The sequence below is a fragment of the Pongo pygmaeus genome, chromosome 9 (assembly GCF_028885625.2).
Source record: "Pongo pygmaeus isolate AG05252 chromosome 9, NHGRI_mPonPyg2-v2.0_pri, whole genome shotgun sequence".
Taxonomy (NCBI): domain Eukaryota; kingdom Metazoa; phylum Chordata; class Mammalia; order Primates; family Hominidae; genus Pongo; species Pongo pygmaeus.
Genome location: NC_072382.2, coordinates 90,413,326 through 90,428,603, shown reverse-complemented (window position 1 = coordinate 90,428,603; position 15,278 = coordinate 90,413,326). Strand labels below are relative to the sequence as shown.

At 36.3% G+C, this 15,278-nt stretch overlaps 1 protein-coding gene across 9 annotated transcripts in view; it reads left to right on the top strand.

Moving 5' to 3' along the window:
• The window catches only part of NOX4 (NADPH oxidase 4), a 168,500-nt gene that overhangs the window by 139,661 nt on the left and 13,561 nt on the right, over positions 1 to 15,278 (top strand). For all 9 annotated transcript variants that reach the window (XM_063671315.1, XM_054439383.2, XM_054439384.2 and 6 more), the window contains one exon: positions 3,082 to 3,163. In XM_063671315.1, the coding sequence (XP_063527385.1) occupies positions 3,082 to 3,163 (82 nt within the window). The remainder of the gene's footprint in view (positions 1 to 3,081; positions 3,164 to 15,278) is intronic.

Here is a 15,278-nt window from a genome sequence, read left to right as displayed (position 1 = left end):
CATGCCCTGCCTATGAACTCTTTTTGACAACCATGATAGCTATTCAAGATATGTTTGCTTGGTATTCTTTGTATTTATGATAATCTGATTAAAGGATGTTCCAAATATAGGAACATTAGTTATAGATTTCCTTATAGCTTTATAAGTGATGTCTTTTATGCTGCTTTTGCTCTATGTGTGTGTGTGTGTATGCACACACATGTGTGCATCTGTGTATGTGTTTTTAGTCCTGTCAATATGTCATCTGCAGAGATTCTTTTCTCTGGAATTATTGTCATATGTCCTTTATGGTTATGTAAAAAGAGAAAAACTTATTGCTGCGAAAAGGATGTATTATATTATAGTTGTGTGTACTAAGAATTCCGATTTTTGTTTGCTTTTAACAAGTTTGGGAGAAATTCACTAAACTTTAATTTATACTATTACCTTTCAAGGAATATCATAACACATATAGCTATTTGATTTAACAGTTCTTTACTTGATATGTAAAGTTCTTGTTTGCTGTTGGGTTTTGGCTTGATTTTTCAAGACTCATTTTAGGAAAAGGCTAAGTGGGAAAAAAACTGAAAAGATAGAGCATTACACATTACTCATTTAATGAGTACCACATAAATTGGCAAGTAGACTGAAAACCAAGGGTTATTTATCATCAGAAAGTTTACTAGTCATTTGATTGAAAGAAATGTTAATTTTATAAATTAAAAAGAGTAATATCAGCCCAAATATCAGCCAATAATATAATATTTAAAAATATGAAGTAATATTGAAGAGTATAATTAGAGAAAAACACAGAGTATTTTTTTGGATTTCTAGACTTCAGAGTGTAAGCACATCTGTGTTTGGATCTCATTAGTTCCTCCTCACCTATATTGTAAGAAATGTCAGAATTTTGAGAGAGAAAAAAAACAGTAGAAGCCAGTTATGTATCTCTGAGTCAGTATGTTTTAATAAATGTGAAGATAAAATACACATTCTGCTTCTCAGGAAGCACTGGCCACTTTGTGACTGCCGTATTCCAAATAATTTAACATCTAGCTATTCATAAACTAGAAAATGGCAATTGTCATCAAGTGTATATTTTCATCATTTTGTGGAAATGCTCACCTTCAGTTAGTGAAGGATTTACTGCAGCTGGGGCGTGTTAGCTTTGCATACTATCTAAGCCTGACTGTGCGACTATGTCAAGATGAGAGTATGGGTCCACTTGCTGTTCATGGTTGATATATGACCGTTTGGTCTCTGCTGGGAGTTATTATGATTAATCTTAACAAACAGTTTCCTCCAGTAAAAATAGATGTTGGAAATATTTCTTCAACAAATATTTATCCAGCACCTTAATTATGTATCAGATAATGTTCTATATCTTGGTGGCACAATACTCATCTACTAGAAGAAGAAAGAGGGATAGAGAGATAAATACATATAACAATAAAACGTAGTGTGATAACCTCTGTGAAGGTGGAAGCACAAGTTGTACTGGGAGTATACAGTAGGTCCAGCCTATTCCAAATTGGGCAGGAGGAGAGAACAAAAATGTAATAGAGGGATCAAGGAAGCCTTTCCATAGGTATGACTCTAGAAGTAATGCATACCAATTCCTGAAAATGTGCATACTCTATGCCATGCAGATAGCTATGCAATGTAAGTATTTCCAAGGTAACATCTAGGATTTTTTCCTTTGTTCTTCTTTTTTATCCCTTTTCTTTCTCCCTTCCTCTTCCCCTCCCCCTCCTATTTTCTCTCTTTTCTTCATTATGAATTCATATGCACTGAAGTTTACTAAATCAATTCTTAGCTCATGATATGGAGTCATTATTGGTCTTTTCCTGGCCATCATTCACTTATTCATTTATGATATTACAATTAATACATATGAAAACACCAACAATTACTTACATTTACCCTTTTGCTTCTCTCCTATTTCATCCCCCTACCTTTCCTAAAAGATAATCATTATTCTGAATTGTGCATGTCCTTCCTTTTTAATTGGTTTGCTTTATTTCATATATATCATACTTAAATAATACATTGCTTAGTTTTTTTAACTCAATAAAAATTATGTTCTGTTATATGTAATCTGCTGAGATTTTATTTCACTCAACATTATGTTAATATGATTCATTAGGTTTTTATTTGTAACTAAAATCATTCAGTTTCACTTCAGTTAGTACTTCATTTTGTGAATAAGCACAAATGTCCATTCTCTCATGTCAATGAGCAACTGAGCTGCTTCCATTTATGTTGTTCTATGAGTGGTACTACTGTGAACATTCTCATACTTGCTGTCTAAGACACATGTGAAAGTTTCTGCAGGGTGTATCCCTGAGAATGGAAATATTGGACCACAGACTTTGCAAAAGTAAAACTTAAATGATAATGCCAAATTGTCTTCAAAAGCTATTGTACCAATTTGGACTCCCACCAGCAGTGTATAAGAGCTTAGGTTGATCAACATCCTCTCCAACACTTGGTCTTGGGAGACTAATTTCTGTCAATTGAATGCTACATGATGTAAATGCTAGTTAATGGTGTCTGGTTTTGATTCACATTGCACGGGTTACTAATGAGACTGTGCATCCCTTAGTATGTTTATTGGCCATGTATATTTTCTCTAACCTTTTGATGATAAGATTTGATCATAAAGATATATGTTACCATTAAGGAAAAAAATATATTTTTATATTTATATATGAGAAATACATATATGTAGAAATGTATATATTATGTATAGTTATAGGATAAATATAACTATTTCAAATATTAATCCAGGCTTAATTTTATATATTTAAAATAAATATATATGAATATATATTATTTATATATTTATACCTATTTATCCTTAATGGCTACATATATATTTATGATTAAAATATTATAATCCATCCATATATATATACACACACACATACATACACTATATATACATTAGTAATACATAAAATGGTGGGTAAATTTCTAATAAAGGATGGATATACAGTCAAACTGGCTAACAAAATAAACCAATAGGAAATACTTCCATTTTGAAATTATTTTCATGACTTTTATCTTTTCACAGCTTGATGTTTATTTTTCTTTCGACAGAACGATTTCGAGATTTACTACTGCCTCCATCTAGTCAAGACTCCGAAATTCTGCCCTTCATTCAATCTAGAAATTATCCCAAGTAAGCAAAAGGAGTTCACTGGGTTTTGATGAGGCAATGGGCATAGTGCTGGGAGAGATTTGGGCAGACAAAAACAAAATGTAATCTTTCTTAAGATTTCTGAAAATCTTGAATAACTTACCCTAACTAACTAAGACATCTTCTGCAATATAATGTCTCAGGCTCCTTGCAGCTGGGTCATAGAAGAAATACCTACTTGTAATTGCAACCCAGCTTTGACTGAGGAGCTGCTGCACAGTGCAGACAACATGCTGTGTGCATCTGTGTCTGGTTCTTTTTGCTTGATGCCGTATCAACAGGGACAGTATTTTGTTGGTGATACCTCATCTGGTTTCCTATTTACTGTCCTTTAAATGCAAGGATTCATTTATATTGTAGCAAGTCATTTTCAAAATAGCCACGGGCTAGATAAGATTTTTAACAATTTCTATGTATTCTTATTTATCATATTGAAAACTGGGGAAGTGAAATCTTCTGACGCTTTCTTATATGAAGCAGACTTTTCCTTCTCACAGATGCCCCAAGCGTATGTCCTTGTTGAAGGAATATGCCTTCATCTTCCCGAAGGTTAAGGAAATAGCAGGACCCTTATAACACATCTCCTTCCCTAAAGACTGATGCATGCTGAATCTTGATCATTCCTGTGGCATTTTGGGGCCTTCTCTATGAGTGTTTAACTATCTTTAATAGTTAGTGTGCAACAGGCTAAAGAATAAATAAACTAATATCTGAAATAGAAAAGAAAGGCCATCAACTTAAAGGAATAGAATTTGGTTTATACATATTTCATCTAATCACTATGCCAAATTCTTTGATCGCTTTGAGAGTTTTTTCAAGTATTCATAAACTTTGCTTTCTGGGGAAATTATTTTCCCTCTAATACTTAGCTTTGATAATACTCACTTAATTATGATCACAAAAATAAATGTAGAATCCTAATTATATTGCTTGTGCATTGTTTCAAACTTTAATCCAGCCTTAATTTTTAGCAATAAACTTGCAATCCCCTGATAACACACACAGAGACATACATGTGCCTATACAGCCTTGAATGCATACTTTGCTCTACATGTACACGTTGACCAGGAGCATGAACGTGCCCGAAAGGATTGGTGCACGCCTATTTGTATTTTTACTTACAATGGCTGTTGGCAGAGGCTGATGATGCCTGCTTTTCTGCCTCTTAGGCTTACAGTTTGCCTAATGCCTTTGCTTGAAGAGGGTAGTCATAGTAGTTTCTCAGGTGGTTATCTATTTGCAGCTACAGGAATACCTCAGAGATATTGTGGGTTTGATTCTAGGCCACTGCAATAAAGTCAATACTGCAATAAGGCTGTCACACTTTTTTTTTTAGTTTCTGAGTGCATATAAAAGTAATTTTAACAGTATTCTGTAGTCTTTTAAGTGTGCAGTAGCCTAGGTATGTCTAGAAATACTGTGTACATCCCTTAATTAAAATATACTTTATTGTTAAAAATGCTAACAATCATCTAAGCCTTCAGCAAGTCATAAACTTTTTGCTGGTAGAGGATCTTTCCTCGATGTTGATGGTTGCTGACTGATTAGGAAGGTGGTTGTTAAAGGTAGGGGCACCTGCAGCAATTTCTTAGCATAAAACCATGGAGTTTGCTCCATCAGTTGGCTTTTCCTTTTACAAAAGATTTCTCTGTAGCATGTGATGCTGTTTGATAGCATTTTACCCACACCCTAACTTCTCTAAAAATTGTACTCAATCCTTTCAAACCCTGCTGTTGCTGTATCAAGTGAATTGCCATTTCAGCATTTTCATAGCTTCTTTACCAGGAGTAGATTTTATCTCAAAAAAACTACTTTCTTCCTGTAATCCCAGCACTTTGGAAAGCCAAGGCAGGTGGATCACCTGAGGGCAGGAGTTTGAGACCAGCTTGGCCAACATGGTGAAACCCCATCTCTAATAAAAATACAAAAATTAGCTGGCTGTGGTGGCACATGCCTGTATTTCCAGCTACTCGGGAGGCTGAGGCGGGAGAATTGCTTGAACTGAGGAGGTGGAGGTTGCAGTGAGCTGAGATTGTGCCACTGCGCTCCAGCCTGGGCAACAGAGTGAAACTCCATCTCCAAAAACAAAACAAATAAAAACAAAACGAACAAACAACAAAACCAAAACTACTGTATTTGCTCATCCATAGTAAGCAACTTTTCATTTATTAACATTATATCATGAGATTGCAGTAATTCAATCATATATTCAGGCTCCACTTGTAATTCTAGTTCTCTATTTATACTATGTTTGTAGTTACTTCCTCCACTGAAGTCATGGACTCCTCAAAGTTATCCATGAGGGCTCAAATCACTTCTTCCAAACTCCTATTAATGTTGATATTATGACTTCCTCCCATGAATCATGAATGTTCTTAATAGCATCTAGAAGGTGAATAATTTTCAGGATGTTTTTAAATTTACATTGCCCAGATCTACCAGAGGCATCACTGTCTATGGCAGCTAGGCCTTATGAAAAGTATTTCTTAAATAATAAAAATTGAAAGTCAGAATTTCTCTTCAATCCATGGATTGCAAAATGGATGTAATGTTAGCAGGCCTGCAAACAACATTCATCTCCTTGTACATCTACATCATAGCTCTTGGTTGACTAGGTGCATTGTCAATGAGCAGTAATTTTAAAGATTTATTTGTATAAATTTATGTGGTACATATGTAATTTTGGTACATGGATAAGATTGTGTGGTAGCCAAGTCAGGGCTTTTAGGGTATCCATCACCAGAATAACATACATTGTATACAATAAGTAATTTCTCATTATTCACCCGCTTCCTAGCCCCACTGCAACCTTTCAAGTCTCCACTGTCTATCATTGCATACTCCACGTCCATGTGTACACATCATCTAGCTCCCACTTTTAAGTGAGAACATGAAGTATTTGACTTTCTGTGTCTCAGTTATTTCATTCAGGGTAATGGTCTCCAGTTTTATCCATATAGCTGCAAAAGTCATTATTGTGTTCTTTTTTGTTCCTGAATAGTATTTGATTAAGTATATATAAAGTATTTTCTTTATCCAATCATCCATTGATGGACACTTAGGTTGAATCCATTTCATTGTTATTGTTCTGGTGTGAGCTTTGCTTACTGCCTATGTAAGTAGTAATACTTCAGATAGAATCTTCTTTTTTTTTTTTTTCTGGTGGGCTTAAAATATTCAGTAAGCCATGCTATCTATAAACAGATGTGTTTTCATCTGGACTTTGTTCTTTTATTTATAGAGTACAGACAGAGTAGATTTAGCATAGTTCTTATGGGCCTTAAGTTTTTCAGAATGGTAAATGAGCATCGGCTTCAACTTAAAGTGACCAGCTACATTAGTCCATAGACAAGAGTCAGTCTATCCTTTGAAGCTTTGAAACCAGGCATTGACTGCTCCTTTCCAGCTGTGAATACCATAGATGGCATCTACCACTTGATGGCTGTCTTGTCTACATTGAAAATCTGTTGTTTAGTGTAGTCACCTTCATCTATTATTTCAGCTAGATCTTCTGGATAATATACTGCAGCTTCTCCATCAGCACTTGCTGCTTTGCTTTGAACTTTTATATTATAGAGATGGCTTCTTTTCTTAAGCCTCATGAACCAACTTCTTCTAGCTTCAGACTTTTCTTCTGCAGCATCCACATCTCTGTCAGCCTTCACGGAATAAAAGAGAGTTAGAGTCTTGTTCTGGATTAGTCTTTGGCTTAAGAGAATGTTGTGTTGTGGCTGGTTTAATCATCCAGACCACTAAAACTTTCTCCATATCAGCAATAAGGCTGTTTTGCTTTCTTATTATTCATATGTTCACTGAAGTAGCACTTTTAATTTTCTTCAAAAACTTTTTCCCTTGCATTAGCAATTTGGCTCACTGTTTCGCACAAGAAGCCTAACTTTATGCCTATCTCAGCTTTCAACATGCCTTCCTCACTAAGTTTAATCATGTCCAATTTTTGATTGAAGTAAGAGACATGCAACTCTTCTTTCACTTGAAACTTAGAGGCCATTTTAGAGTTGTTAATTGGCTTAAATTCAATATTGTTTTGTCTCAGGGAAGAGGATGGTCCCAGGTAAGGGAATGAGAAGGAGAAATGGTTGGTAGTTGCAGTCAGAACACACACATTTATTCATCATTGCAGATAACTGAAAGTCAAAGAATTTGTAACTTTGTAACATAAAAAAAAAATTCTGTAAAGTTGAAAAATGAGTCAAACAATTAGAATGTATTTCATTCACAACCACTGTTATATGTATCTACATTGAGATTTTTTCCTCGTTTTTCTGATTGAAATATGTTTTCGGACCTAAAAGATGGGTTACAAAGCAACTTCCTTGCCCTATAAAATTATACCATATCACAGAGTATTTACAGATCATTGCATAACCAACATAGATCATAACATCACTAACATGGACTAATTGTGCACTGATTAGTGTGAGCTGTGGTAGTTTGGATTTGGACTGGGGTTTCTATTTAGTCAACATATTGTCCCTATACTCTTTAACTTCCTGTTACCAAGAGACATCTAACAAATAATGAAATATGGAAATGTATGTCCTTTATTTAGGTGAAAAATATTGATGAAGATAACTGACTAGTTCTGAAATGTATGTGTGTATATTTGTGTATGTTTAAAGGAAAGGCATTTAAAAAATATCACCTGCAATGGTGCTTGGGAACACTCTTCTAAAATACAAGAATGTTCATTAATCAATTTTTACATTTGTGAACTCTTATTTGACCCATTGCCAAAGCCAAGGCATCCATTCTCATCAGGATGTAATTGTAGACATTGCTCCATGAAAATTCTCAGAGCATGAATAGGTGTGACAGTTGTCAGAAAGAGATAGATGAGTGGAAAGGAATAAAAAAAGAATGTGCATCTAATACAAAATGCATATTGTTGATTTATAGGTTGGAGGAAACAAATGGAGATAAACAAGTTTTATTGCTAATAAACTCTGAAGGATTTAGGTTCATAACATATGTAGACTAGAGAGTAGTTATATTTTTATCCTTGTAAATACAGCTTGGACATGTAAAATGTTTCAGTATATCTGATATAATTTTATCCACAAATTACTTGCAACCATTTTGGCAATTAAACCAGCAAAACATGACCCAGTGGCTCTGGAAGTTTTAACCACAATGTACGTAAAAATATTGTGAAAATACAAGAATAAACTGTTTCTACTTGGTTCTCATAAAGATCAAGTTCTCTGAGCTTCCTAATACCAGAACTGTTTAGAGAGGGGAATATCATTTATGACAAATTTTAGAGCTGTTCTTTTTTGACTTGGTTTGCTGCCAAAGAACAACCTTGATTGTTTGGACAATAAAAGCAATGTCCTACCTCAATCTCATTTCTAATGGGCTACGTAAAAATGACTTCAAATGGTGATTTTGGGTAATACCCTTAAACTGCAAAGCCTCAGATGACCTTTCCACAGTCTGTTCTCCAGCTTATCCTCTTTTCTCTTTCCTAGCCAAGTTTTGAGTTCTTCTTCAAGACATCATCTATCTTTAATAATTTCTGTTCAATCTGCATGTCTGTAATGTACTTGTCATCTGATCCTGAGCCAAGTTATTTTATTTTATTTTATTTTTTAGACAGAGTCTCGCTCTGTCGCCTAGGCTGGAGTGCAGTGGTGCGATTTCGGCTCACTGCAAGCTCCGCCTCCTGGGTTCAAGCAATTCTTCTGCCTCAGCCTCCCGAGTAGAAGGGTTTACAGGCGCGCGCCACCACGCCAGGCTAATTTTTGTATTTTTAATAGAGACAAAGTTTCACCATAGTGGCCAGGCTGGTCTCGAACTCCTGACCTGGTGATCTACCTGTCTTGGTCTCCCAAAATGCTGGGATTACAGGTGTGAGCCACTGTGCCTGGCCCAAGTTATTTTTGTTTATAATAGTAACACATAATGAACACTATGAATGCCAGGAATTGTGCTTTATATGCATTATTAATTTAATTCTTACTATTCCTCTATAAGTTAGGTAGTACTGTTTCCCTAATTTTACAGATAAGAGGACTGAGATTCAAAGAGGTAAATGCCCTATCCAAAGTCACATGGCAGAGCTGGGTGTCCAATCCAGATTTGTTTGGCCCCTCAAATTATACTTAACTTAGAAGTGGTGGGTCACTGAGGGATTACTTCCAGGTGGCTGAAAACTGTGTATGTGTGGAGCACATGTGTGCATGCATGTGTAAGCACACATACACTTGGAGTCGAGGTATAAGGAGAAATGTGGACAGGGCCTAGAATACCTTTTGGTTTCTGAGGCAAGGTCTCACTCTGTCACCCACGCTGTAGTGCAGTGGTGCAAGCACAGCCCACTGCAGCCTCAACATCTTGGGCTTAAGCGAACCTTGTGCCTTGGCTTCCAGTGTAGCTGGGACCACAGGTGTGTGCCACCAGGCCTGGCATATATGTATGTATATATATATATATATATTTTTTTTTTTTTCTAGATACATAGATTTTTTTTTTTTTTGAGATGGAGTCTTATTCTGTTACCCAGGTTGGAGTGCAATGGTATGATCTCTGCTCACTGCAACTTCTGCCTCCCAGATTCAAGAAATTTTCCTGCCTCAGCCTCCCAAGTAGCTGGGATTACAGGTGTGTGCTACCACACCCAGCTAATTTTTGTATTTTTAGTAGAGACAAGTTTCACCATATTGGCCAGGCTAGTCTTGAACTCCTGATTCTGGTGATCTGCCTGCCTTGACCTCCCAAAGTGCTGGGATTACAGGCATGTGCCACCACACCTGGCCAGAGACATAGGTCTTACCACATTGTTATCACAGGCCTGGTCTTTGTTGCACAGGCTGGTCTTGAACTCCTAGCCTCAAGCAATCATCCCACCTCAGCCTCCCAAAATATTGGGATTACAGATATGAGCCACTGCATCTGGCCTGGACTGCCACTTAAATGGCCTTGGACTTTGTTGTAAAGACAATGAAGACCCATGAAAGGATTTTAAGCCAAGGAGAAAGATAATTAGACTTACATTTTTATAGATTTCTCATGAAACTAGAGAGGTACATGAGGTACCACATGGGGCCAGCACAGAAGCTAGTTGTCAATTTCATATTCAGGCAGGAAATGATAATGGATTCGTACTGTGGTAATAGTAATGTGGAAGATCAGATAGATGTCTAAGGGTGTTAGGAAGCATAATTAACAGAATGTGATGACTATTATGCAAGAAGGAGAGGAGGAGAGAGAGGGAGAAGGAAAGAGCTTTGGGTGGCTTCAAGCTTTTTCACTTGAGTCACGTTCTGGTTTAAGTCCTCATGATTGAGGGAGAGTGGCAATCTGAGCATCTTTATGTTGACTTTTTGTTCTGTATTACAAATGATGATAATGGAGATACCTTCCTTCTAATGTTGCTTTGAGGAATGCCCAATGCATGACACAATTCTTTCTTGTAAGTCTTTGTGATATTTAAATAAAATCATAGAAAGCACCTGGCCTCTTGCAAAAGTGAATTCTGATCACCATTCTCATTGTCAGCTCTGTTCTGCCATTTCTCAAAGCGATTTCTTGCCTCAGGGCAGGGGGAAAGGCTGTGCCATGTGGGCTGCTTTTATATCTTCAATCCATTCTAAATCCTGTCAGAAGGGATGCTTTGTCCTGTCTGGTAGAGGTGGCTCTGGGTGATATGCTCTGCTTGGATTAGTCAGGAAGGAGCCCTTTCCCTTGTGTGTCTGCCTATTTGTGGTAGTGGTTATTCCGGTATAGTTTCTACAAGCACAGTAATTCATAAGATTTTCCACAGTATACATATTGTCTTTCATTAAAGAATTACTGTCTTTCATCTTCTAATCCTTAAATTTAGGCTTTCTTTTATATAGTATGTGAAATTCCAATACCTGGATGGCAAGAGATCTAAAAGGTAGCATTCTGACTAGAGTGTGGAATGTAGTTGTAAGAATGCCTAATACTATTGATGTTTGCAAAACTAGGCAAGTAGGATGTCCGAAGGACACTGATCTATCAGCAGGTAGTGGATCCCAACCCCTCGGCTGGGATTCACAAGGCAAAACCCTGTCATCAGGACTGTAAAACTGAGGCACTGCTTAAATTGTGAAGATTTTGGTTCAGAGATGTAAGTCAAGAAACTGTGTTAGTGCAAGGCTAATGAGCAAGCAAATAAACAAGCCTTAGTGCCGACTGACAGTACAACTCATTCCTGACTCAGATAAGAATTGGTTGAAGGATAGGGCCAAGCTGAGTCTAGAGCTGGAGGTTAGGTGGCTAAAATTTCAGAACAAGTTGTGGATGTAGCCACTTTCTGGAGATAGATTAAGCACAAGTAATTCTCCATCTAGTGCTTTTGAGAGCCATTTTCTTTCTTTGTTACCCCATCCTGCATTCAGCTGCCATATATCTTTCCAGACTCTTTAGTTTTTAGGTTTGAGGGATTTTTGTTGTTTATGTGGGTTTTTTTATTTTTTTTATTTTTAGGCAGAAATTGTCAGTCGACAAAGTAGCCTGAAGTCCTTCCTTTGTTAAAAATCTTATATTAAATGTATCCATTCATGATGGTTATTGGAGTATAATTTTGTTAGCATGATTATTTTATGGGGACTCCTTGCCAAAGAACTTTTATCCTTGCAGACTTTAAATTAATTAATTTGTAAGGCCTTGACTGAATCATTCAGAATTCCAAGAGATAAACATCAAATTGTTCTTTTTTTCAAAGAATGCTCCTTTTAACCTGAGATTGCATTAGATAATAATTACAAATTATTGTAAGTGGGCTTGAGTTCTTGATTTGGCTCTCAGCTTGAACATTACTGGTATATGGAAATGCTGCTGAATTTTGTGCATTGACTTTGTATACTGAAACTACTGAAGTCATTTATCAGTTCTCTTGGCAGATTAGGTTTTTCTAGGTATAGAAGCAAATCACCAGCAAAGAGAGATAGTATGACTTCGTTTCTTATTTGGATGCCTTTCCTTTCTTTCTCCTACTTGATTGCTCTGGCTAGGACTTCCAGTGCTATGTTGAATAAGAGTGGTGAGAGTGGGTGTCCTTGTCTTGTTCTGGTTCTCAAGGGAAACACATCCACCTTTTGCCAATTCAGGATCCTGTTGATTGTGGGTTTGTCATAGATGGCTCTTATTATTTTGAGGTATATTCCTTATATGCCTAGTTTATTGAGGGTTTTTACCATAAAGGGATGTTGGATTTTATCGAAAACTTTTTCAGCATCTATTGAGATGAAAGTAGGTTATTTGTTTTTATTTATGTTTACATGCAAAAACAGAAAACTAAACATTGGGTACACATAGACATGAAGATGGAAACAATAGACACTGGGGAATACAAGATGTGGGAGGGAAAGGGGCAGGGATTGAAAAAATTACCTACCTGTATTGAATGCTGCTGTACACTGTAGAGTACACTATTGGTTGTTTAAGCTCATGATCGTGTGTCTGGCTGGAAGCTGTGGCAGCTGCCCAGCATCATGAGAGAATATTGTACCAAATACTACTAGTGCAGGAAAAGGTCAAAATTCAAAATTTTAAGTACCGTCTCTATTGAATACATATTGCTTTCACTCCATCATAAAGTCAAAAAAACTTAAATTGAACCATCCTAAGTTGGGGACCCTCTGTAAAATCACCACCTGCACCAGCTCACTCCTGATCCTCCTTACCTGCTCTATCAGCAACATCAGTAGCTCCTGGGGGAATGGTGAAAACTACAAATGCTCAGACTTCTGAGTCAGCAAGTCTCTGGGTAGGGCCTAGCATTCTGTGTTTTAACAAGCCCTACAGGAAATTCTGATACACAGTAAAATTTGAAAGCCATCAAGGGAGAACCATCGTGGGCTTTTTAAACTTACTCCTTTTGTTTGTTGTTTCTATTGATATGATTATCTCCTGAGACTAGAATGGTCTAAAACTGCAATACCATCCTCTCCTGAGGAATAGTTTATCACACTCACTTTTTTCCTACATGAAGAGAGAATTGTTAGATGATAATTGTCCTGGAAGCTTTTTTTGTTTTTACCTTTATGTAATACCCCTCACCAAAATAATTGGTAATTGTAAAGATTATTATCTGATTATTAACAAACAAAGCTTTGGAGTTAGAATGAATTTAGTAAAAGTCATCCCCCCTTAATATAAGTGTGACCTTAAGAAAATTATTTAACCTTTTTGAGTTTTAGTTCCCAATGCAATAAAATAGGCATTATACTTTCCTATGAAGGTTGTTGTGTAGATTAATAGTGAAGGTATACATAGAACATTCAGTACCAACCTTGGATTAAATGTTCGGTGAAGAGTATCCATTGTTATTATAGCTTATTTTAGGTTTCTGAGGTAAGAGTCTCAGGCATGTCTTGAAAAAGAAAAACTTTTTGGACACTGAGTTTTACTCTGTCACCCAGGCAGGAGTGCAGTGGTGTGATCATAGCTCACTGCAGTCTCAACCTCCTGGACTCAAGCCATCCTCCTGCCTCAGCCTCCCTAGTACCTGGGATTACAAGCACATGCCACCGTGCCCAGCTAATACTTAAGACAAGGGTCTCATTTTGTTGCTCAGGCTGGGCCCAAAATTCTGGCCCTAGGCAATCCTCCTGCCTCAGCCTCCCTAAGTGCTGGGATTACAGGTGTGAGCCACTGCACCAGAACCTTGAAATTTTTTATTAATTAAAAGAACTGTTTAAAGTGACAGATGATCAGAGAAGATTTTAAAAGGCAAATATTTTTCAAAAATTTACACTTATATGAACATTAAATGTTGTAAATTATAAACCTTTACTTTTAATAATAATATAATATTTATTATATTATTCTTAAATATCTAACATTTATCAGGTTCTTACTATGTTCAGGCACCATGTTAAAAGCTTTAACAAGTATATTCACATTCAGCCACATAAAACAGAAATGTAGCTTGAAACTCATTAACCTTAATAAAAGATTTAAATCAGTTTTTTTAAATGTAAATAAATTCTACTTTCAAAGGAAAAACTTAAGTGTCAAAAAATGTTTATATACTTTTGAGTGCGTCAGGGAAGAAGATATCTCTTATTCTTAGAATTATCTTAGATACACAATCCTTCATAAAGGATCTTTTCATTAGTTATCAACTGAAATTTAAAAATATATGAAGTTGATTTCATCTCTACTATGTTATAGCAAGACTTTAAAGAGTTACCTTTAATTTCTACAATCTGGTTACATATGACAATAGCAGCATAACATTCTTTTAAAGAACATGTACTATGATAGAGAGAAAGTCACTGCTCATAAATGAAAGGCAGTGTATTTCACACATTAATCAGATAAAATATGTAAAAAAAGTGGTTTAAGTAGTTTCCGTTTCCATCTCCCTCAAAAAACTAGATGTCATGAAGTAATCAAATACTAGTAATTTTATCTTCTTATTTTTTCCAAGAAAAGCAAAATTTTCTCTCTCCTGGTACAAAAAAAAAAAAAAAAAAAAAAAAAAAAAACATTTCAAATGAAAAACAACTGATTCTCTAAGGGCGTTGAAACCAAATTCCCACCTACATTTCCCGGCTCATACTGGACTTAGCCCATTTCTTGCATCAATACTGGGCCTCCCAGAAGGCCTGTCAGTATATTGTAGGCACTCATTGATGCCGTTAACAAAATGTATTTCTGATATTTGTGTGGCCCTCTACAATTCTTAGCACACTTTTTTTCTGTAGCATCCCACCTTATTGACCCTTTTATAGATGAAAGAAATCCAGTTTAGAGAGGACAAGTTACTTGTCTGGAATCCCAGCCTTCGTAAATGACTAGAACACTGAGTTCTAGTTGTCCTGTCCAAAGTTATTTCAAAACACCAAAGAGTAGCTTTGTGGGGAGTGGGGAGGGTGTGTGTGTGGGTGTGTAGCTCAGAAAGCAGACGAGTAGGAAGGAGGGGGCAGTGGCCAAAATATAGTCACACAGCCAAAACAGATGCAGGGAGTCTGAGAAATGTAGTATTTTGGCTGGACTTTTTGCTTCCGTGAATAAAATTAATTGTCTGTTACTAAGAAAGAATGGGAGGATGAATATTATATGAACAGTTAGCATTTCTGTTGCGGTTAAGAAGGATTTCTCT